General features: G+C 42.0%; 1 protein-coding gene across 2 annotated transcripts in view; it reads right to left on the reverse strand.

The window, feature by feature from the left end:
- Nucleotides 1-25,146, reverse strand: part of pdcd6ip (programmed cell death 6 interacting protein) — a 140,334-nt gene extending 115,188 nt beyond the window's left edge. Inside the window, exons 1-2 of one of the 2 annotated variants that reach the window (XM_078540104.1) lie at nucleotides 24,838-25,146; nucleotides 14,803-14,857 (exon numbers count right to left, since the gene is read on the reverse strand). In XM_078540104.1, the coding sequence (XP_078396230.1) occupies nucleotides 14,803-14,857; nucleotides 24,838-25,046 (264 nt within the window). In that variant the 5' untranslated portion in view covers nucleotides 25,047-25,146. The remainder of the gene's footprint in view (nucleotides 1-14,802; nucleotides 14,858-24,837) is intronic. The other variant, XM_078540105.1, reaches the window with a different exon arrangement.
- Nucleotides 25,147-26,138: the final 992 nt, after the last annotated feature.

Consider the following 26,138-nt stretch of genomic DNA (forward strand, 5'->3'; position numbering starts at 1 on the left):
AACCATTCTACGTTTCTATGAAGCTTGGACACAGCCACATAAAGAAATATCAGGGTCAATGGCCAAAAACTTGGTCAAAGAGATAGATTTTAAAGTGTGTCTTAAAGGAACTTAGAGAGGTAGAGAAATGGAGAGGTGTAGGGAGGAAATTCCAAAGTTTAAAGGTGTAGACAACTGAAGGCATGGCCACCAATGTTGGAGCAATTAAAATTGGCAACACTCAGCCAGAATTAGAGCAGTACAGATATCTCAGAGATTTGAGGGTAAAGGGAATTAAATAAGTGTGGAGGGATCTACATGAAGGGGTTTCAAAACAATGATGGGAATTTTAAGTCAAGGCATTACTTGACCAGCTGGCAATGTAAGTCACTGATAGCAGAGGAAATAGGCACATAGGACTTGGTGTGAGTAATGATATGGGTAGCAGAGTTTTGGATGACCTCAAGTTTACAGAGGAAAGAGTGAGGAAGGCCAGTCAGCAGTATATTTGAGTGGTCAAGTTTAGAGATAACAAAGGCATGAATAAGAGTTTCAGCAGAAATGAGAAGAGACAGGGACTAAGTCAGGTGATGTTACAGAATTGGAAGTAGGCAGCCCAATGATGGAGTGGATGTGGTTGGAAGTTCATCTCGAGGTCAAATATGACACCAAAATTGCAAAGAGTGTGGTTTAATCTTAGACAGTTGCCAGCAAGTGGGATGGGGTCAGTCATTAGGGAATGGAGTTTGGAACCAGGGAATGAAGTCAATGTCATCAGTCTTCCCAATATTTAATTGGAGGAACTTCCACTCATCCAGTACTCACTATGACCATCGTTGGTGTTAACTGCTGCACAAACCAAATCCCAGAGGGAAATTTGGCTAACAGACCATGCCCTTTTTTGTATTCTGAAAACAAGACGACAACGTACCAATCTCAGCAGTAAGAGGTCCAGTAACACTTCAGGGATTTTAAAAATTAAAAAGTTTTATTAACAAGAATAAAAGGAAACTTAAGCGCACAAAATCACAGTTACATGGTTAAACTTAAGTTTTACAAACATCCCCCTAAAACACTCTACTTGGTCAAACCTGAAAGTAAACACCTTCCCTTGCAACACTCCCTTATAGATGTTTAACTATAAAGGAAATCCAGTAACATTACACGAGGCAAACTGCTGTAGCTTCAATATAATTTATGACGGCCAAGCAGGAGAAACTCTAGTAATAGCTAGAATTCTAACAAATGCAACTTTGGACAGTCTAGTGAAGGACATCTGACACAGAGATGATAACTAGGTCAGTAGCAGTTAAATTAAGAGTGATATAGGTAAGCAAGCATTTGACTCCAATAAAACAATTATCTTGTCCCAAAAAAAAGCTTCAAATGATTTGCACACAAGCTTATTCTTTATCTAGCAAAACATTGATAGTGATGTGATGGTACTAAGATAACCATGGATCCACAGATATATGTTATTAATAAAAGGCAATGCGAAACTGCTCAAGATTCCAAAGTGGTTGGCTGGAAAGCAAAGTTATGATAAACAGCAAGGTAAACAGATAAATATATCACTGGTCAGCCCTCGGGGTGTAAATATTATGCCGATCAAGCTTCTGCTTCTATTAATCTTGATTCAGCTCCTGGGACAGGCAAAAATTAGCACCCATAGTGCCTAACTTTCTCAATCCCTAGAGAAACTTGTTCTCTGATCAACAATTCTACAAAAGACTTAAATGTAGTGAGGAGAGCAGACAGACAGCAGCTCAACTACATGGAAAATCTTTACTTTGTTCAAAAGCAATTCAGCTTTTCTCTTGCACCATTTTACAATTTGTGTGGGAGAAGTGGGACAATGAATCTTGAATCGCCAGATCCATTCGCAATGATTTCAGAAATCAATGCAGTTCCTTCTATTAAATTGGAAGACACTAAGCTTTTTGGAGCTGCCAGGGGGGGCAAATTAGTGGGGAAGTGTTTAACTTGGAACCTACCAATGTTCCATCGTATACTCCGATATCGTCCACCAAGACAAAATGAGAGTAGAAAAGGAAAATAGAGAGGATCAATCTGTGGTTTGAATATGGAGGAAGAAGGGTTTCGGATTCTTTGGGAACAATTCAGGGGCAGGAGGCACCCATTCAAAAGCTGAACAGGACTGGAACCAAATTCCTCATGGGGACATTCACTGGTATGGTTGAAAGCAGATCAGCTTGTGGGGTTGGGAGGGCACCAGCTCTATGCATGTGGGGGAAAAGGAATCAAGTGCATAAAGGAGTCAGTGTTGGATAGTACTAGAGAAGGAAGTAGTGCTACATAGCTAAGAGCAAAGTAAAAAGGGCTACATGGAATATTAAGACATGAAGGAATTGCCCTGGGAGTCCTCAGCATATACTTCGGACCCCATGAAGTCTCATGGCATCATGCCAAGCATGGGCAAGGAAACCGCTTGCTGATTACCATGTACCACCCCTCCACTACCAGCTGGTGAATCAGTAGTCCAATGTTGAACACCACATGGGTACAGATAGTGCTCTGGGTGGGGGACTTCAATGTCCATCAGCAAGAGTGGCTCAGAAGCACCATCACAGACTGAGCTGGCCAAGTATTAAAGGGCATAGCTGCTAGACTGAGTCTGTGGCAGGTCGTGAGGGAACCAACAAGTTGGAAAAACATACTTCACCTCATTCTCACCAACCTGCCTGCCGCAGATGCATCTGTCCATGACATTATCGACCACCACACAGTCCCTGTGGAGATGAAGTCCTGCCTTCACATTGAGGATACCCTCCATAGTGTTGTGTGGCACTATCACCCTGCTAAATGGGATAGATTTTGAACAGATTTCGCAACTCAAGATTGGGAATCCATGAGGCGCTGTGCTGTGGGCCATCAGCAGCAGATGGAATACTGTCCGCTTGCCTGGATGAGTGCAGCTCCAACAACACAAGAAGCTTGACACCATCCAGGGCAAAGCAGCCTGCTTGATTGGCACCCCATCCACAAACATTCACGTTATCCTCCACCAATGCACAGAGAGTATGTGCCATCCACAAGGTGCACTGCAGGAACTCACTAAGCCTCGTTAGACAGCACCTTCCAAACCCACGACCACTACTATCTAGACGGACAAGGACAACAGATACATGGGAATACCACCACCTGCCTGTTCCCCTCCAAGCCACTCACCATCACAACTTAGAAATATATCACCGTTCCTTCGCTGTTGCTGGGTCAAATTCCTCGAACTCCCTCTCTAACAGCACTGTGGGTATACCTGTACCATGTGGGCTGCAACAGTTCAAGAAGGCAGCTCACCACCACCTTCTCAAGGGTAGTTAGGGATAGGCAATAAATAAACATCCCATGAATGAATTTAAAATAAAGGTTTAGAATACATGTATATAAACGCACAAAGCATGGTGAATAAGGTACAAGTGGAAATTGAAGTGGGAAAATGACGTTGTGGCAATTATGGAAATGTGGCCCAGAAATGTTGAGGACCAGGTGCTTAATATTCAAGACTAAAAATTATTCAAAAGAGATAGGGAAGAGAAAAAAAAGGAAGATAGGGTGGCAGTGCTGATTATGGAACACATTCTAGTGTTGGAAAGAGAGGATGTCCTCGAGGGGTCAAAGCCAGAATCTCTCTGGTTTAGAGTTGTAAAGCAAAGAGTGTATCATCATGCTACTGGCCTATATATGCCTCCAACTAGTGCGTGATAGTCAGAGGAGCAAATCTGCAAGGAAATAACAGACATACATGATCTACAGAGTAGTGATATTGTGGGACTTGATCCCAATTTAAATTTCGGTAATGTTCGGGTAAAGGGAAAGGAGGGGGGGGAAAATTTCTGAAATGTTTTCTGGAGAACTTCCTTGATCAGTATGTTTTCAGTCCAACCAGGAAGGAGGGAATGCTGAATCTGACACTGGGGAATGAGGTGGGCCAATTAGACCAAGTGTCTGTTGGGGAACACAAAGTTTAGCTTAGTAATGGAGAAGAGCAATGAACAATCTTAAGTTGAACTTGCAAATTGGAAGAGGGCAAACTTCAATAAGGGGAGAGGAGATCCATCCAGTCTAAAATAGAACCAAAGCTTGACAGGAAGGATCGTAATGTAACAATGCGTGATCTTTGAGGTACAGGCCTTTGAGATCTTTGAGGTGCATTCCAACAAGAAGCAAAAGACAGGGAACAAAAGCCAGGGCTCCTTGGATGACCAAGGAGATACAAGAATATGATGAAACCAAAAACAAAAAAGGTGTACAATTCATGTCAGGTGTTTTTGCAGAAATTGAACTGGAACCTCAATTCTGAAAATCAATGCAATTTGGGCCCAGTATCCCAATTGTGCCCAAAGTGGAAATTTTACCCCAGTGACATTTGCTGGAGTAGAGAAGAATAAATGTATTTCTTTCCTCTCCAAAGGCACTACTCAATGATCTTGGCTGACCATTTCGTTTAGTAAAGTTGCAATCTGTGCTAGAAAGTGAATGACAAAAGAGGAGACACCAGGGGCAATAGTATTTAGTTTTAAAAGGGACATTAGCTTCCCCAAGATCGTTCATTTATCAGATGCAAAAGAATCAGCGGAATTAGTACTCTGGAGAACAGAAGAGCGAACAAGCTGGTGCGCTTTTCTCTCAAAAGATAAAAGATTGAGAAGTGTCCTCATTGCACCGAACTGGTACATTCTCCATCGGAACACCTCTACCCGAGTCCACTTACCAACCAATCTTCTCATGCAGTATAAATTGTTGTTCCTTTTACATTTGGTATTCTTGTGAATTGTCCTGGTGAGTGCAAGGCAAAAAGCTTCGACAGCATGTCTTTTTTTTAAGCAATACTCAAGTGTCCTGATTATACAAATTAGTGAAGGGGTTTGGTAGGGTAGAGGTAATGAAAATGTTTCCACCTGTGGGGCAGTCCAAGACTTGGACCATTAGTACAAGATAGTTACCAATGAATCCAAAAAGGAATGAAGAAGAAAATTAAGTGATGGATCTGTGGAACTTGCATCCATTTGGATCAGTTGAGGCCACTAGCACAGATGCTAACAAGGAAAAGTTAGCTACCTGAATACATAACGGAGTAAGGAAGAGTTGATAAGGTCACTTTGTTAACTAAAATGGGAGGAGACTCATGTGGTGCATGAACACCAGCATAACCCCTGCTATGCTGAAAGCCTGTTTCTATGCAGTAAAATGCTATGACATTCAATTCTAGCTATGTTAAAAAAAATCCAACAGTTATGGATGAATGAATTGCAATTAACTCTGGTTGATTAAATGTTCTCTACGCTGAGAGCGTTTAAGAACCGATGCCTTTGTATGACCAGTTTTTTTTCCTGCTCAACTGCATTTGCATTCTAATCGAATGCCTGAACAGGTTTGAGAGGTTGCTTGTCTACTCCTGTTCCTATCTTCCACCACAGCTGTACTATTAGTAGTTTCTAAGTTCCAAGAGCAGTTGAAGACAAGAACAATCTCCCACTAAACTTAACCTCCACACCCTTTAAGGACTCATTTAAGGAAAATCTATAAGTTTAAATTAATGCAATCATTGATTGTACTCATTGTGCACCTCCTGTGAAAATTCCCAAGTGGAAGATGATGGAGGGGAACCTTACCAAGTACCAAGATTGTGAGAATGAAATCAAGACTTTGCTAGATAAAGAGTAATTTTTTTAATGCAGAGGTCACTCTTTTTAATGGGCACTCAAGTCTTAAGTGACAACTTTCAGTTGTAGCTTCATCTGACATGTCAGTGTTACTTTTCTTCAGTCACTCAACAAGTCCTTCCCTCAGCCTCTCGAAGCAATTCCGTAAACATCGATTACAAATGCCACTCCTAAATTGCACAATTCTGCAGCACTGTGTGTAGAGAATGACTCTCTTTTTGGGAACTGCTTGGGGGGGGGGGGGGGGGGGGGGGGGGGGTGTGTGTGTGTGTGTGTGTGTGTGTGTGTTGAACTGCAAGGTGCAAACCCATACCTGTGCAACTACCTGCGCTGGCCAAGTTCTTGCATTACTAGAGACCATGTAACTTCATGTAGCAAAAAGGACAGCTTTCTACATATAAAATGCACTTGTGTTTCTGGGAAGTTCACAAATTGTGAAAGCACCTTAAACGTATCTGCCCTCAATTCCACGCATTTACCCTGAATTGGTGGAATACCACTCTATTTTCTGAACCAGCCACTGCAGCTTAAGCAGTATAATCATCATTATCAAAGGACACTATCAGGGGAGTTGTTAACCTGATTATTTCTTCCCTTGGCATAATTTGGCTGGGTTCAACTGAGTAACCATATTCCAGAACAGAATAGATTTTGCTGGAGAAAAGGTGTACAAAGTATGATCATTTTGAGTTTACCTAATGTGAATACTCCAGGACTGACGAGGCATCTCTAGAAAAGGGGGTTTCTGAACTATGACATATGCTGCCCTCAAGATTAAGCAACTCAGTCCACCAAATGCAAGCAACTCAAGTTCAAGGTGATCCAGAGCAAACACATCTGTAGCAAGTGTTTGCCACTCGAGGAACTTCGGATCCGAGTTGAGGAGCTGGAGTCCGAGTTGCAGACTTACGCCACATCAGGGCGGGGTAATGGTACCTGGACACTTTGCTGCAGGAGGTGGTCACACCCCCTCAGATTAGGCAAATGTGATCAGAGACAGGAGGGTGTGACTGCAGGTGATGCAGGTATGGGGACCCAGGGGGTACCATTCAAGGAGGCTCAGCCTCTGCAATTATCCAAGTTACAAGGCTCTTAAAAGTTGTGTGGGCGAGAGCAGGGACTGCAAGGAGGATGAGCAAATTGACCATGGCACTGTGGTACTCAGAGCCATTCAAGTGGGGGCAGAAAATAGGAACGTAGTAGTGATAGGGGGCAGTGCAATTAGGAGGATAGATACTGTTCTCTGCAGCCATGAGCTTGAGTCATGAAAGCTGTGTTGCATGCCTGGTGCCAGGGTTAAGGACATCTCAGGGCTAGAGGGGAAATTGAAGTGGGAGGAGAGGGATCCTGTTGTCATCGTCCATGATGGTACCTACGACATTGATAGGACTAGAAAGGAGGTTCTGCTGAAAGAATTTGAACAGTTAGGAGCTAAATTAAAAAACAGAACCTCCAAGGTAATAATCTTGGGATTACTACCTGAGCCACGGCAAACTGGCATAGGGTAAATAAAGTAAAGGAGTTAAGTGCATGCCTCAAAGATTGGTTTGGGAGGAATGGGTTTCAGTTCATGGGGCACTGCCACCAATACTGGGGTAGAAGGGACCTGTTACGGTGGGCCGGGCTTCACTTGAACTGTGCTGGGAGCAGTGTCCTGGCAATTTGAATAATTAGGGCTGTAGAGAGGGCTTTAAACTAAACAGAGGGGGAGGTGGGTTCTGGAAAGGGGATACGTAGACTGACAAAGCTAAAGGATATGGCAACATTGCAGGGCAGCCAAATGTGGCAGGAAGGGACAGAGTGCGCAAGCATAAAAGCAGTAAATAGGGTCAAAGAGGGGAAAAAAATGCTAAAAAAGCAAAATTAATGGTTCTTTACTGAAATGCACGTAGCATTCGGAACAAAATAAATGAACTAACGGCACAAATAGAGGTTAATGGGTATGATCTTATTGCCATTACGGAGACATGGTTACAAGGAGATCAAAGCTGGTAAGTAAATATTCAGGGGTATGTGACTTTTCGAAAGGACAGGCAGGAAGGAAAGGGTGGTGGGGTAGCTTTGTTAGTACGAGATGAAATAAGTACGATAGCAAGAAATGATCTTGGATCGGAAGATGTGGCATCCATATGGGTGGAGCTAAGAAATAACAAGGGGAAGATGTCACTGGTGGGAGTAGTCTACATGCCCTCTTAACAGTAGCTATACTGTAGGACAGAACAAATCAGGAGATAATGAGGGCATGTAAAAAAGGCAGTATATTAATCATGGGTGACTTTAATCTTCATGTAGATTGTGAAAATTAAATTGGCAGAGATAGCCACAGGCAAATGTATTTGGGACAGTTTCCTAGAACAACATGTTGTGGATCCAACCAAGGATCAGGCTATTTTGGATCTGGTAATGTGTAATGGTCAGGTTTAATAAATGATCTCAGAGTAAAAGATCCCCTAGAAAACAGTGACCATAACATGGTAGAATTTAGCACTCAGTTTGAGTGTGAGAAACTTGGGTCAGAAGCAATTGTGCTGAACTTAGATAAGGGTAATTACAAAGGAATGAAGGCAGAGTTGGCTGGAGTGGACTGGGAAAGGAGTTTAGCAGAACAGACGGTTGATGAACAACGGCAGACGTTTAAGAAAATAGTTGATGACTCACAATAAAGATATATCCCAGTGAGGAAGAAGGGTTCTAGGAAGGGGATAAACCAACCATGGTTAAACAAGGAAGTTAAGAATAGAATCAAATTGAAAGAAAAAAACATAACAATGTGGAAAAGATTAGTGGTAAACCAGAGGACTGGGAAAGTTTTAAAAACCAACAAAAGATGACCCAAAAAAAGAGGGAGAAAATAAACTTTTGAGGGTAAACTGGCAAGTAATATAAAAATGGACAGTAAGAGCTTCATTAAATATATAAAAAGGAAGAGGGAGGCCAAAGTGAACACAGGCTCCTTGGAGAATGAGGCTGGGGAAATAATAATGCGGAACCAGGAAATGGCAAAGCAGTTGAATAAATACTTTGCATCAGTCTTCACGGTAGAAGACACTAAAAGGATTGCAAAAATACTATATAATCAAGGAGCAAAAGGGAGAGGAAATAAAACAATAACTATCACTAGAGAAAAAGTACTAGTGAAACTAATGGGGCTAAAGATCGATAAGTCCCCTGGACCTAATAGGTTGCATCCTAGGATATTAAAGGAAGTAGCTAAAGAGATAGTGGATGCACTGTTAGTAATCTTCCAAGAATCCTTAGATTCTGGGAAAGTCCCAGAGGATTGGAAAACTGTCCATGTAACACCCTTATTCAAAAAGGGAGGGAGAGAAAAAAACAGGTAACTACAGGCCAGTTAGCTTAACATCTGTCATTACGGAAATGTTGGAGGCTATTATGAAGGATTTAATTGCAGAGCATTTAGAAATACATAATATAATCAAGCAAAGTCAGCATGGCTTCATGAAATGCTCCTCTCACCCACTCTAACCTGCCTTTCTATGAACTTGCTGTACTCCATTCTCTCAGGTCCAACCCTGACATTGTCATCAAACCTGCTGACAAGGGTGGTGCTGTTGTTGTCTGGCGCACTGACCTCTACCTCGCAGAGGCTGAGCGTCAACTCGCAGACACTTCCTCCTACCTCCCCCTGGACCATGACCCCGCCACTGAACATCAAGCCAGTGTTTCCAGGACTGTTACTGACCTCATCTCCTCTGGAGATCTTCCTTACACAGCTTCCAACCTCATAGTCTCCCAGCCTCTGACGGCCTGCTTCTGCCTCCTACCCAAAATCCACAAAGAGGACTGTCCTGGCAGACCGATCGTGTCAGCCTGTTCCTGCCCCACAGAACTCATTTCTTGATATCTTGACTCAATTCTCTCTCCCCTTGTCCAGTCCCTTCCCACCCACATCCGTGATTCCTCTGACACCCTACATCATATCAACAATTTCCAGTTCCCTGGCCCTAACCGCCTCCTCTTTACCATGGACATCCAATCTCTCTACACCTCCATCCCCCACCGGGATGGTCTGATGGCTCTCCGCTTCTTCCTCGAACGGAGGCCCAAACAATCCCCATCCACCACTACTCTCCTCTGTCTGGCTGAACTTGTTCTCACACTGAACAATTTCTCCTTAAACTCCTCTCACTTCCTTCAAATAAAAGGTGTGGCTATGGGTACCCGCATGGGCTCCAGCTATGCCTGTCTCTTTATGGGGTATGTGGAACATTCCTTGTTCCAGTCCTACTCCGGCATCCTCCCACAACTCTTTCTCCGGTACATTGATGATTGCTTCGGTGCTGCTTCATGCTCTCGTCTGGACCTCGAAAAATTTATTAATTTTGCTTCACATTTCCACCCCTCCTTCATTTCACATGGTCCATCTCTGACACTTCCCTTCCCTTCCTTGACCTCTCTGTCTCAATTTCTGGTGATAGACTGTCCACCAATATTCATTACAAGCCTACCGACTCCTACAGCTACCTCGACTGCAGCTCCTCACACCCCACTTCCTGTAAGGACTCCATCCCATTCTCTCAGTTCCTTCGCCTCCGTCCCATCTGTTCTGATGATGCCACTTTCAAAAACAGTTCCTCCGACATGTCTTCCTTCTTCCTTAACCGAGGTTTTCCACCCACGGTGGTTGACAGGGCCCTCAACCGCGTCCAGCCCATCTCCCACGCATCCGCCCTCACACCTTCCTCTCCCTCCCAGAAACATGATAGGGTCCTCCTTGTCCTCACTTATCACCCCACCAGCCTCCACATTCAAAGGATCATCCTTCGCCATTTCCACCAACTCCAGCATGATGCCACCACCAAACACATCTTCCCTTTACCCCCCCAGCGGCATGCCGCAGGGATCGCTCCCTCTGGGACATCCTGGTCCACTCCTCCATCAACCCCTACACCTCAACCCCCTCCCACGGCACCTTCCCATGCAACCGCAGAAGGTGCATCACCTGCCCCTTTACTTCCCCTCTCCTCACCATCCAAGGGCCCAAACACTCCTTTCAAGTAAAGCAGCATTTCATTTGCACTTCCCTCAATTTAGACTACTGCATTCGCTGCTCCCAATGCAGTTTCCTCTACATTGGAGAGACCAAACGCAGGCTGAGTGACTGCTTTGCAGAACACCTTCGGTCTGTCCGCAAGCATGACCCAGACCTCCCTGTCGCTTGCCATTTCAACACTCCACCCTGCTCTCATGCCCACATGTCCGTCATTGGCCCGCTGCATTGTTCCAGTGAAGCTCAACGCAAACTGGAGGAACAGCACCTCATCTTCCGACTAGGCACTTTACAGCCTTCTGGACTGAATATTGAGTTCAACAATTTTAGATCGTGAACTCTCTCCTCCATCCCCACCCCCTTTCTTCCAATAATTTACACAGATTTTTCTTTTCCCACCTATTTCCATTATTTTTAAATGTATTTCCATCCATTGTTTTATCTCTGCCTTTTAGCCTATTTCGATCCCTTCCCCCCACCCCGCCCCCACTAGGGCTATCTGTACCTTTATTATCACATTCCTTAGATAATATCACCACCTTCAACACCTCTTTGTCCTTTTGTCTATGACATCTTTTGGTTATCTCCACCTATCACTGGCCCTCTATCCAGCTCTACTTGTCCCACCCCCCTTAATACCAGCTTATATTTCACCTCTTTTCTATTTTTCCTTAGTTCTGTTGAAGAGTCATACGGACTTGAAACGTTAACTGTGTTCCTCTCCGCAGATGCTGCAAGACCTGCTGAGTTTTTCCAGTATTTTTGTTTTTGTTTTGGATTTCCAGCATCCGCAGTTTTTTGCTTTTATTTTGGCTTCATGAAATCATGCCTGACAAATTTATTAGAATTCTTTGAGGAGCTAACAAGCAGGATAGATAAAGGGGAACCAGTAGATGTAATCTATTTGGGGTTCTAAAAGGCATTCGATAAGGTACCACACATAAGGCTACTTAATAAGCTAACAGCCCATAATGTTGGGGGTAGTGTATTAGCATGTACAGAGGACTGGCTAATAGAAGACAGAGTTGGGATAAGGGGGGCTTTTACAGGCAACCTGTAACTAGTGGAGTGCCACAGGGATCAGTGCTGTAGCCACAATTATTTACAATATATAATAATGATTTGGTTGAGGAAAGTGAACATACAATCGCCAAGTTTGCAGATGACAAAAATAGGTGGCGAGGCAAGCGGTGAGGATGACAATCTACAGGGGGATATAGACGGTTAAGTGAATGGGCAAAATCTTAACAGATGGAATATAATGTGGGAAAACGTGAAGTTATGCACTTTGGCGGGAAGAATAATAGAACTGAATAATATTTAAATGGAGAAAGACTGCAGAAAGCTGCAGCACAGAGGGATTTGGGGGTCCTCGTGCATGAATCCCAAAAAGCTAGCATACAAGTTCAGCAGGTAATAGGTAAGGCAAATGGAATGTTGGCCTTTATTTCGAAGGGAATGAAGTATACAAATAGGGTAGTCTTGCTAAAACTATACAAGGTACTAGTTAGACCACACCTAGAATACTGTGAACAGTTTTGGTCCCCTTATCTAAGGAGGGATGTACTAGCATTGGAGGCAGTCCAGAGAAGGTTCACTCGGTTGATCGTGGGTATGGAGGGATTTTCTTATGAGGAGAGGTTGAGTAGGTTGGGCCTGTACTCATTAGAGTTTAGAAGAATGAGAGGCGACCTTATTGAAACATAAGATTCTTCGGGGGCTTGACAGGATAGATGCTGAGAGGTTGTTTCCTCTTGTGGGAGAGTCTGGGACCAGAGGCCATAATCTCAGAGTAAGGGGACGCCCATTTAAAACAGAGATGAGAAGAAATTTCTTCTCTCAGAGGGTAGTCAATCTGTGGAATTCTTTACCTCAGAGGGCTGTCGGGGTCGTTAAGTATATTCAAGGCCAAGATGGACAGATTTTTAATCAACAAGGTTATGGGGAAAAGACAGGAAAGTGGATTTGGAGGATTATCAGATCAGCCATGATCTCATTGAATGGTGGAGCAGACTCAATGGGCCGAATGGCTTAAGTCTGCTTGTCTTACTTGTGGGCCCATCTGGTATAAATTTCATACTCCTGGAGGTGTGCAACAGAGTGCCAGTAAAGAACATAAGAAATAGGAGCAGAAATAGGCCACAGGTGCCCTCATGCCACTCAATGAGGCAATGCCTGATCTTCTACTTCAAGTCTACCTTCCCAGCCAATCCCTCGATTCCCATGGAATTAATAGAGGATGCACCAACACAAAGCCAGGATCCATAAAATGCTCTCAACACCAAGGGCGGAATCGTCCCAGATTTGCACCAAGTGCAGTAACAGCCGCAATGATGGCTTCTCATGCTATATCGTCCCAAACCCACCGCATTCATTATGCATTCCTGAGAAGAACGCAGTTTCCATAGCAGACGGGCTGCAATTTGCCCGCCACGCTGTCACCTCACTGCTTCATCACGCCGGGCACCATATTTAAAGTGCAGCCGTGCGCACACCTCTCAGTGCTTCCAGCCCGGGACATCTGCAAATAAGATATAGCCCCGAAAGGCTGCAGCACCCAGGTTAAGTGATGCGTCCCTCGAGCGCCTTTTGGATCCGCCATGATGGAGGCCTGCCATGATGTCCTCAAACCCCGCTCTGGCTGTAATCACGCCGCCGTGGGCGGACGATCCAGCTCAGGGGGATGAGTTCAGCAGGCGAGCCTTATAATGACATGCAGATGTATTACAATGAGGTCCCCGAAGTCCAATGGCAGGAAACGCGGCCCGCCATCAACAAGCTGAAAAGACGATCACAAATTGGTTTCACAATGTTGCAAAGCCAATTTTTGGCCTTTTAGCCATATTGCCGGCTCACGCCGCCGGACTTGCCCGATGCCAGCAGGCATGGACGATTCTGCCCCAGATTTGGGAATGCAAGTAAAACTTCAGCTTACTTTGTTGCACGTAACTATTAAGAAAAAGTTCAATAGACTGGACAACTGGCTATTTCTCCAAACCTATAATTTTCAAGCTTTAGCACCGCAGGAAGAAACATATAAATTTATGTGCTGGAATCTTTATCTGACACCTTTTCTTTTTAAAATGTTTATTTCCATTTGATATCAATACAGGCAAAGATAAATGACCATTCAGTATCAAATTTTAATACCCAAGCAAAATTTTAATAACCAGAGCAACAGGAACACGAAAAATAAATTCTCAAGATGGGAGACAGCAAATGCCTTTGACAGGCACCAGACACCTAGATGAATCCTTAAAACAGAATCAGCATGAAGCAGGTAATGACTCTTTTCAGCAGCCAGAAATAGGGCCTTTCATGACCATGAAACACTAGGGGAGATGATGGCAGAGGCCCAGGCTAATGCTCTAATGGGTTCAAATCCCAACATGGCAGCTGGTGGAATTTAAATTCAATTAATAAATCTGGAATATAAAGCTAGTCTCAGTAATGGTGATCATGAGCCTATCAACAATTGTGGTAAAAACCCATCTGGTTCACTAGTGTCATTTATGGAAGCAGATCTGCCATCCATACCAAGTCTGACCCACATATGATTCCAGACCCAAAACAATATGGTTGACTCTTAACTGCCCTCTCCAATGGCCCAGCAAGACATTCAGTTCAAGGGCAATTAGGAATGGGCAACAAATACTGGCCTTGCCAGTGATGTCCACTTCCCTTGAAAGAATAAAGAAAAAAAAACTCTAAAGCGCTTCACAGCCAATGAATGACTTTTGAAATTCATTCACTGTTGCGCTGTAGGCCAATATAGCAGTCAATTTGCAAATAACAAGGACCCACAATCAGAAAGGAGGTGAATGATCAGACATTGCATCTCAATTATGCTGGTTCATTTCAATGACTCGCTCCTAGCTTTTTCAGGCTGCAAGCAGCGTCAACATAACTGTTGGCCAGGAAACTAGGGAAGCTTTACTGCTCCTCTTTCAATTGTGCAATGGAATCTTTTATGCCCACGTGAAGAGGACGACCACAGTTCATTACAACAGATGGGCAATATACAAGACTACTTTCATGCAGAATTTACTGACTATGTACAGGGATGAAAGGTCTTCACATCAATGCAAAACATCTACTAAAAGTGGTAAACATACAGACTTTGAATACCTGATTTTCTGAGAATGGAAACTTGGGCTCAATGGCGCACAGTTGATCATAATACCTGAAAGAGAAGCAAATCAGTTATAACTAAATACTGAAAACATGAAGTATATCTGTTTATTCACCTGTTTTGAGATTTAATCATACAACACAGAGAACCCCCCACCCGCACCCCCTGCCCCCCAGCTCTTCTTTGAACAGAATAACGTTATCTTATATGCCCATGTGCAGAGCAGATGAGGCCTCAGTTTCGTGCTTTAACCGAAGAGTATTCAAAATGTCAATCAAATTATGTGCTTATCTACATAATGGATAAGCAAAACTCTCACTACAGATGGAGAATGACTTTAAATTTGAAGCCCAAGATTGCTGAACCACAATCTTGTGCACAAGGACTTCAGAAAGCTTCAGGAAGTAGCAAAATGCTTTCAGATCTCAAAACATTGAAACAATGAACTGATATTACCAGGGGGGAAACTATGTTGCTCACTATGTATAATTGTTCAAGCAATTCACATAGGCAATTTTGCTCTGGTCACATTACTTTTGTGTTTGATCGCAGCCACCCAGGGTTAAATGCAATAATTTGTTTCTGTCATACTCCACATAATTTTTGCTACAAATTGTTTCTTCAATATTTGCTATGTTCATTTATTAACTGATTATTGTCAATTACACTAAAACCAGGAAATCCATCAAAGCTTTTTTTTTCAGTCAGACTCTAACTGAAAAGGAAATTGAACCTTCAGATTGAGGGAAGCTGAAACTTCGGGTTTCTGGTAAAACTGAAGCTGGTTGAAACCAGATAAAAAAGAGCGATAGAGTGCAAGCAGGCTAAAGACTGGACCCAAGGGCTGGCAATAGACAAATCCAAGATTGCTGCAGCTGTTTCTGCCATTTAAAGTAATTGATTTCATATAAATTAATTTCATACCTCAGCCATGCTTTTTGCCTCCACCAACTATTTTGGTCCTTAATTGGCTCCATATCTCCTGACAATCCTTTTACTGTTAATAGCCCATAGAAAACTTCTACGTTAACTTGCATTTCCTTCTACGTTAGCCACAAAATTCACTTTTATACTGTCAATTTGCTCTTTTCGTTTCCTTTTTCATTTCTCCTCTGTTCTTTTTATATTCTGCCTCATTTTCTTGACTTCGCCAATGGATGTTTTTGTGACATAAAGGCTGCTTCCAGTGGGTTTCCACAGGTCTAGGTATAGGGTCCTTTACTTGTCATGATATGTATCAATGATTTAGACTTAGATGTAGATCATACAAAAAGTAGCCATGTGGCTGGCAGTGAAGAAAGCTGTAGACTGCAGGGAGATATCAGTGGCCTGGTCAGGTGGGCAAAAAGGTGGCAAATGGAATTCAATCAAGAATTGTGAGGTAATGCACTTGGGGAGGAAAAATAAGGCAAGGAAATGGAAAGGAATGGTAGGATACTGCGAAATGCAGAGGAATTGACACACCTTGAAGTACATGTCCACAAATTCCTGAAGGTAGCAGGAGAGGTAGATAAGATGGTTTTAAAAAGGCATACAGAATACTTTCCTCTATTAACTGAGGCATAGAATATAAGAACAGATAAATTATGCTGTAACTGTCTAAAACATTAGTCAGGCCACAGCTAGAATACAATGCATAGTCCTGGTCAACACATTACAGGAAGGATATGATCACACTAGAGAGGGTACTAAGATGATTTACAGGGCTGTTGCCAGGAATAGCTACCTCTAGCTATGAGGAAAGATTGGAAGGGATATGGTTGTTTTCTTTCAAAAAAAAAAAGGGGGCCAAGGGGAGCTGTATGAAATTATGAATTGTCTGGACTGAGTGGATAGAAGGATGTATTTTAGTATAAAGGTCAATGACTGGGGGCATAGACTTGAAGTATAAGGAAGATTACAGGGATGTTAAGGAGAAACACTTTCACCCAGAGCGCAGTGGGGGCCTGCAATTCACTGCCTGAAAAGGTTGGAGAGGCAGAAACCCTCATCACATTTAAAAACGCTTGGATATACAAGTGCTCCAAGTTATAGGGCTTCAGACCAAGGGCTAGAAAATTGGATCAGGCTGATAGCTATTTTTCATTTGGCACAAACAATGTGGCAAATAACTTCCTTGTGCTATAAATTTTCTGTTTCTCTGTTCTAAATCCTTTCTGGCCAATTACCATCCCATCAACAATGGAAGGTTTTGTCAACAGTGCAATCCATTGGCACTTACTCACCAATAACCTGTACAATGATGTTTAGTTCAGGTTGTGCTAGGATCAATCAACTCCAGACCTCAAGACAGCCTTAGCCTAAACATGGACTAAAGGACAGAATTCCAGAAGTGAGGTGAGTGACTACTTAAGACAGCAAGCCAATATTTGACCAAACGTGCAATCAAGGAAGCCAAGCAAAACTGAAGTCAACAAGAAGCAGGGAAACCACTCAACTCGATGAAGCAATACACAGCACCAAGAAAGATGGTTGTGCCTGTTGGAGGTTAATCATGTCAGCCACATGACATCGCTGCAGGAGTTCCTCAGGACAAGGTCCTGGGCCCAACCATCTTCAGCTGCTTCATTAATAGCCCTCCATATGATGATTGCACAGTGTGAATGATCCTGAACAACTCCTCAGATAACGAATTAACATTCAGGCTTGGGCTGGTATGGCAAGTAACAGTTGCACCACACAAGTGCCAGGCTATTATAATTTCCAATAAGATAGTCTAACCATCGCCCCTTGACAGTCAACACTTAACCAAAGCTGAAGCCCCTATCACCACATCTTGGGAGTCAGAAACGGAACTGGAACAGTCGCAAATACTGCAGCTAGAAGAGAAGGTCAGAGGCTCAATATTCTGCAAGTGGCTCACATCCTGACTCCCCAAAGCCTTTCTACCATCTACGTGGCACATGCAGAAGCTTTGCAACATTGAGCCCAGAATAACCCACAATCAGCACCCCATTCTTAATGGTAAAATTCATCCCTTCCACCAACAACGCACCATGGCTGCAGTGTGGCTCAGCTACAAGATTCAATGCAGCAACTCGATGGCTTCTTCAACATCATCTTCTAAACTCGCAATCTCTACCGTCTGAAAAAACAAGCAGGTGGGAACATCGCCACCTAAAAGTTGCCCTCCAAGTCATACGCCATGCTGACTTGGAAATTTATCACTATCCCTTGATTGGCATCGGGTTGAAGTCCTGGAACTCTCAGCTTAACTGCTCTGTGGATATGCACGACATGGAATGAAAACATTACAGGAAGGCGGCTCACCACCTTAAGGAAAATTAAGGATGGACAATAAATGCTAGCCTTGACAGCAATATCCACATCCCACAAACAAATAAGAAAGACAAATTGATTTGCCAGGTTCAACACAAATATGGGATAAAGCACAAAATCAATCTATGCAGACGAACTAGGAGGAGGTTTTAAAAAGGGTATAAAAATCACAAGGAAATACAACTGTACAAAGTATCATGTAACAATTAAGCAAAAAACTGTGCAAGAAACTCGAATTCATCCCAACTTGATCAATAATTTAAAATTTTGGTCATCAGTTCCCACCATTCCACAATTTGGACCTTGTCAAGTGTCAGATCAAGGTGACTGCACAGATCAGGTGCCAGTCAATAGCTAACAGGAAATGCGCAACATAACAGACTCAACAGCACAATCAGTGTCAGGAATCAAAAAAGTGTAAAGTTACAAGACCACTAACCACACTGACAGAAGCTGCAGTACAAAAAGGACTCATTGTCAGGTAGTTGGGGAGGGAAGGTGCAATCAGCAAAAGTTATGGAATACAGCACAAGAGGTAATAATGAACATAATGATAGCATAAAATAAGGCAGCAGAGTACTTTCACCTGAGAAACAAAACATTCACAATGGACAACTATATAAAAGTGGCCAAATGTCGTTTAAAATGAAGGAATTGCTGAAGGTCTCAAATGTAGCATTTCACAACATAACGAGTGCTGATATATATATGACGAAATAATTAGGTGCTTGGAATTGGGCTTTCAAAGCAGTAATACTTGCAATATTTGGGGAAAGATTAAAAGTCAAATTATTTGAAAATAACAAAATAAGTGTTCAGTTTGTTTAAAAACACAATTGTTCTGGCAGTGCCCGCATAGAGCACCAGATTTTTGCTGATTTTAGACAGCAAAAATCTTCAAGTGGAAGAAAAAACATGTAATGAGTAAACAATGACTTCACTCACAAACGGGTTAGCTTTTTGAAATACAGAATTCCTTGCAATTAATGCCAGAGTCAGTAGGAAATTTCTCAGTTAAGACAAGTTGATAATGATTGTTCTTTCAAAATCATTATCATGTGACAGTGAAGAAATGATCACTGGAACCACCTTTTGTTACAAAGACTGATATTCTGCAATTAAAAACATTTCTCCTCCTCCACCCAGCCAAAAAACATAAATACCAAATGAACTCAAAAAATATATTATAATATTTAACAGAAAGTGACAGTCACAATCAATTTAACACCAAAATGGTATACTAGGAGCACTGAGACAAAGGGTGGGTTGAGATAGTCACACACACAGTTCCCAATCTTGATTGTGCATTATCACAGTAACTTGGTTTCTCTGCCCACCCATTGGCCCCCTTTTCTGGGAAAGTCTTGCAACATTTCAGCAACTAATGTCATACCAGTAAGAAGATATTAAGAGTAAAATAAATTAACAAGTATACATGACACATCAAGTAAAACCCATACAATTTGCCCCTTTTCAGGCTGCTCAACTTATTTAACCTCAAGCAAAAGGGGCTAAAAATGTCAAGTGATTCAACTCAAGTTGCAACAAAATCTCAAGTCAAATGCTAGCATACAGTCCTAACAATTTTTTTTAGCCCTGATTAGTTGCATTCCATTGGCATGCAGCATTTCTTACTTTGAATCCATTTCTGAACCTTCAGTGCAAGTGTTATTGAAAGGAGTCCATTGATATAACACAATGTTTTTGCTGGCACCTCATTACACATATTGTTACAACCCCCGTAGAGACCAATAACTTTTGAAAAGGGATTTGAATTTCCATTGACCTACTCAAACAATCACCCGAAATGACTTCATGCTTTAAGATGTTTACTGTAACAAATTAACCAAAATGATCAACCAGCTGTTAGGGAGTGGCCAACCAGTACACACAACTACAGAAAAGATACCCCTCTTAACTTCCTAACATAACCAAAAACCCCACAATGCATTTATATGTTATGCTGCACTTTCCAAAGAATTGTAGTCTTTACAGGAACCAGCCCAAAGTTACTCTCAGCTTCAAATAGGCTTGCTTCTCCATTTTACTGAGACAGACAGAACTTGTAAATCACATGCCCCTTTCCATTACTCCATTTCACCTTGAATTAAGGAGTTTAAAGCATCTTATAAAAAGCCTTGCATACGTAACAATATCCCTTGATCAAAAGGAAAGGGGAGTAGAAATTCCAATCTTGCTCCAACTTTGTTCACTGTCGAACTGCATTCACTGATCACAATGCAAGCTAAGTATCTGCTTTTGTCATTGGTGCCTTTTAGAATCTTAAAAAGGACCTGGATTAGATCATCCTTCAATCTTTGTTTTAGATTAAAACAAATTTGATGCCAAGGTTCTCTTTATAACTTGGAGCCACAAGTTCAAGAGTCATCTGGGCAACAATACCCACCAAAATTAACAAAACATTATAAATATGGCCTTACCAATGATTTTCAGTTCAGTTTGTTTCAACTGAAAGCACTGCAGTCGCTTATCCAACCTTTTAGCCACAGCAGGTACATTACAAATGAATAATGAGGTCCAAAGTTTCATCTTATTAAAACAAAGCTTAGAAAACATCTGAAAAAACTGTGCTGACAACTAAAAGAATATGAAAAGGTGGTAAGAACTTAAATTTATGTTAATACCTTTCAATTTCTCTCAGCATATCCCTAATCGTTTACATTAAATTACTGCAGTCATAATTGCTATGCAGCATCTATTTAGCACATGGGGAGATGGTGGCATAATGGTAACAAAACTAGTAATCCAGAGGCCCAGGCTGATGCTCTGCAGACACAGGTTCAAATCCCACATCGGCAGCTGGTGGAATTCAAATGCAGTTAATAAAATCTGGAACATAAAGCTAGTTTCAGTTATAGTGACTGTGAAACTATCATGGATTGTCCTAAAAGTCCATCTGGCTCACTAATGTCCTTTAGGGAAGGAAATCTGCCACCTGGTCTGGCCTACACGTGACTCCAGATCCTGACCAATGTGGTTGACTCTTAACTGCCCTCTGCAATGGCCTAGCAAGCCACTCAATTTAAGGGCAATTAGGGATGGGCAACAATTGCTGGCCTTGCCAGTGATGCCAACATCCATTGAAAGAATAAAAAACACAAGGTCCTACAAATAAGATGAATGACCAGTTAATTTAAGTTTGGTGTTGTTAGCCAAGGGAACAAAACTGCTCAAGGCACCAAGAAAACTTGCTGCTCTTCTTCAAATAGTGCTGCAGCAGATACTTAACATCCACTTGATCATGCAGACAGGGTCTTATTTTAACTGATCCGAACACAAAGGAGATGAAGAAAGCTTACCAATCCAAATTAAATGAACATATGGGGCAAGTGGTCCAATGATTGAGAGGTGACCAAGAACAGCAGGATAAAAACTCAAGCAAAATTACACAAAGAGATTAGCATGGCAAAAATAATGTAAAGAATGAAGGTGGCTCACATTCCTTTACCACATAGATTTTAGCTCTGCCCATAACCTCTGATGTAAACCTAGGAATATAATTAGGCCATTAATTAACATTAACCAATTAGTCACATTAAGTTTGTTACATGGGGTTCAGGTATCTTAAACCAGAGTTTTGGCAGACATATTCTATAACTGTGCCAATTTATAGTCAAATTGTGATCAATAATGCAGGTTCCATTTTAGTTACCGAGAAAGTCATGCTTTCTACTGGTGCTTTGAGATCACACTCCACAATTTTACCAACTTTTCATGGAACCATTGATATTGTTTTGCATTATGACTACTCATTTTAAGTACACTGCTCTCCTAAAAGAGACTGCACTCGCATCATAATGCAACCTCATTTCAGGTTTGATTTTTTTTTGCATTTTCCCATTTTAGATTGCTGTTTCTATTTAGCTGAGAGAAATGCATTCACCTACTTTGAACCAGTGATTACCTTGAGTCAGTATTGACATGGTTTCCATCAGATAAAAACGTACATTAAACCAGTCTATGCTTATGACCAATTTGGTTCTCAAACTAATGGATGCCATTTTCATGAGCATATGTTTACAAACAGTAACATGAAACCTATAATATTTATACAGATGTCCAAAAGAATGGTGTGAACAAATTTTAAATATAGAGTCAGTAAGCTTACTTCCCAAAAAGAAAATGGCCTTTTATCTGACATGTCATGTATCCTCGCCCTTATTAGAGGCAGATCCCACTACCTAAACCCAGAGAATGTAAGCAGTTGGTATGCATCCAGGCTGTAGATGCTCCAAGATACATAAGCATTACTGCGATTTGACATAGTACAGGTAAACTCAAACAGCTCAACAGCAATGGACCAACGGTAAACTTCCTACTGTTTCTCCAACTAGCATCACACTACAGATTAGGACATAAACTTGAGGTGCCCTATGGGAAAAATCCCACCCATCAGTGATAGGGCAACACCTCCTGATGCCATCAAGAAACCAGGCTGACTGGTCAAACATGCTGCAGAACTACAAACCTGCTGGATTACTGATCTACAGGAGACTGATGTTGTTTCAATCTCACATGAACAAACATAGCCTTGGAGCCAACTCAGCCCAAAGCCCCACTGCTCAACCCCTTTCCATGAGGATAATCACTAAATTATCAAGGGACAACTGAGAAGCACACAATTCATACAAATTTAAACACCATCTGGCAGAAGACCAACCAACAATAAGTTATTTGGGTAATAAAGAAAGAAATCAACTGCAAATGCTACAAATCTGAAATAAAAACAAAGAATGCTGAAAATACTCAGATCAGTCAGCTTCTGAGAAGAGAAAGGACAAGTCATGGTGTTGCTTCAGGTCAGAATAAAAACTAGATAATCAGTATTTTGGTGAAATTGAGAGCAGAGGGCAACAAATCAACAATTAAACTAATTAAAGAAAGAGGATTAGCATTATAAACATAGAAAACAGGTGACTATATTCATATAGCGCTTTTCACAACCATCTGATGTCCCAAAGCACGTTACAGCCAATTAAGTATTTTTTTTTAAAATCTGCTGTCACTTTTTGCACTATAGGAAACGCAGCAGTCAATTTAGCAAAGCAAGTTCCCATAATCAGTTATGGATAATCTACTTTTTATGAGGTTGATTAAGGAATAAGTATTCACCAGGATACCAGGGACAACTCCCCTATTCTCCGTTGAAATAGTATCATGGGATTCTCACACCCAACGGAGGGGGCAGACAAGACATCTCATCCAAAAGGCATCTCCAACAGTGTAGCATTCACTCAGTATGACACTGGAGTGTCAGTCCAGATTTTTTGCTTAAGGCCTGAAGTGGGGCTTGAACCAGAACCTTCTAGATTCTGAAACAGCAAGATAATAATAATTGGACATGCAAAATACCCAAGAGAGATGCTGTTAAATAAAAGCATAATAAAGAGGAAGAATTCAAGCAGAGCAAATATAAAATCAGTAAATATACAAACAAAAAAAAAACAAACAAAAGTGAATATACCTATCTCAAGAGGAAAGGAATGGGTCCATATCATGGGCTCAAACATCCATCAACATTCTGCTCTCACCATAGCTCTTCAAATTTAAATGTCAACACACATCCTCATCCTCCCCAGTCACAGAGTCTCCCACATCACAAGCATCCACTGTTCTTCAGAGAATAAGGAGTGTAGCTTGCCGTTATTAAGGTCAATTTTAAGACCAAAAGACTGCTGAGTGCTCAGGAGAAAGATGTGAAGTTAAGATATGCTGAACTCAAATTGCAATTTGACATCTCCAAAACTGTCTTCTACATGACTGAACAAATGATTCACCCAGAAGTAAATGTACACAAGAATATCAAACAAATTGAATTAGTGTCAGCTTGGTTCGATGGTAGGGCTCATCTAAATCAGAAGAACGGGGGTTCGAGCCCCACTTAAGCACAAGTACATAATCTATAGTAGCATTTTAATGAGGAGGCAATAGGCTATTTGAAGTCTGGTCTTTCACATGGGCTGTAAAACATCTACCTGGTAAAATGCTGTGGCGTCAAATGAAAAGCAGGTACCCTTAAGATTAGCTGTCATGTTTGCCTACCTAACTTTTTGAAGTGTAATCATTCCGTGCTCTGTTACTTGACAGACTTGACACAAACACATGTTATTTCCCGACTACTTTGTATATCCCTGGCAGTCATACGTATAAACTTCTCGAGAATCTCAAACTTTTATTCTTTGTGAACTTTGACTCGTAGAATCAATAAAATAAATTTGTATTTGGAAGGCAGCTCGGGCGTTTTTTTTTCTGTAATGATTCTTAAGTTTGCTTTAAAATTTAAGAACTTTCAATGCCCAACCGACGAGGATTACATGCAGGCTATGTGCCATAGAAACAGGCCATTTCGCCCAACCAATCCACGCCGGTGACTAAGATAACAATATAAACTGTGCGTCCAGCCAAACTGATTACCACACAAATTAAAAATCATGCGCGCAATTCCCAATGGTTCACAGTAAGCTGCGCGATCCATTTTCCTGGATAGGCAATTAAGTTCGAAACTTTCCTTTTTTAAAATTGGTAATAAAATCAGGGTCAATCCAGAAGGCGGCCTCCTCAATACTGAATTGGTGTTGGGGCTGCGTGCGTCCCGCCAGCCTGAGTCCATCCGTGGCCACTCTACCTCTAGATAGCTCTAGCCCCCCTCCCTTCCCTCCCTCCCTCCCCGAAACCTCTCCGGAGCCTTTCCGCAGGCTTAGGTCCAGTTCACAGTCCCGAGCCAAACTTACCTCAGCAAAATTTCCAAGGAACTATCGTGCTTATCGAGAGGCCTTCCGACAGCGTTCTTCCGCAGGTTGTTCAGCTCTTCAGCCGCCCTGACGTACTCGGCCTGTGCGTCCCCGCTCGGGTAAGTGGCGTGGATGAACTTGGAAAGAGGCTTCGCCAGGTCCACCTCGGACGATTTCTTCAATGGCACCGACACAAAAGTGGTCGCCATGGTCTCCCGCACTCGAAGCCCGAGGAAGCTGAAAACAGTCACAGAGGAGCTCGAGACAAACTCCCGACGTCCCCCTGCCAGTCACTTCCGGAATGATGTCACCACGTCTCCTTCCTCTACGTTGCATAAAGCAGCTCCTGTGGAGCAACAGGTGAGGAGTGTAGTTTTGTGCAGTGCAGTATGTAAGAGTGGTTTGGAAGGGTTTTCCTTTTTGTGGTCGTTTCCGCAAATTAAAACGTGAAATACTAACATTTGCTTGCACACAAAATTAGAATGTTGAGCTTTCAACCACAAACTAAAGCTTGAAGAAGGCTAATATTGAAGGGTGGTTGAGGAAACAGGACGAGTGTGGTTAGAGTAGGCGGAGAAAAACGCTAGCAAAGCTTAATATCTGTCAGTTATGACATGGAAATAGGCCGTACGACCGAACCAGTTCATGTTGGTGTTTAGTTTTCAAATGAGTAAATCGTTCTAATCATATTTACCTACCCTGTACACATATACTTTCAACCCCTCTTCACTCATTCAGCATTATTTCCAACCTAAACATGAATGTTTACATAGTTTTTGTCTTAGTCACTAAACCTGGAAGTGAGTTTCACAAGTCTAAAGAAGTTTTTATTTTGTTTTAAATCTCTTGCATTGGCCGCACATTTTTGACCCCTCAAATATGGGATCAGGTTGCTCCTATCTACGTTGTGTCACCTTCTGGGCTATTTGGGTATTTCATGTCAACACGCCCCTGGATTAGGGTGTTTTCATATTAACGACGCATGCAAAGCAAATACTGGGAAATAAAATATTATAATAGTCTACCCTGCCCATTGAAATTGCTTCCGCATTATTCTCTGGCCAAGAAGTCAGGCAAATGACCTGCTGCACATTAGGAATCTGACAATGCTGATGTTTAAACATGATTATCCAATCTTTCAGAATAGGGGGCAGGGTGCATATGTTCTTGCCACTGACTGATCCACATGGCAAATGCAAAACAGAGATCTACAAAATAGTTAAGCAATGATATAGAAAAGCATTCAAGCTCCTCCCTTCTCAGCATGCACAAATATTGACTGGCATCATGTTCCTCTGTTA

Source organism: Cetorhinus maximus, chromosome 4, assembly GCF_964194155.1.
Source record: "Cetorhinus maximus chromosome 4, sCetMax3.hap1.1, whole genome shotgun sequence".
Lineage (NCBI taxonomy): Eukaryota > Metazoa > Chordata > Chondrichthyes > Lamniformes > Cetorhinidae > Cetorhinus > Cetorhinus maximus.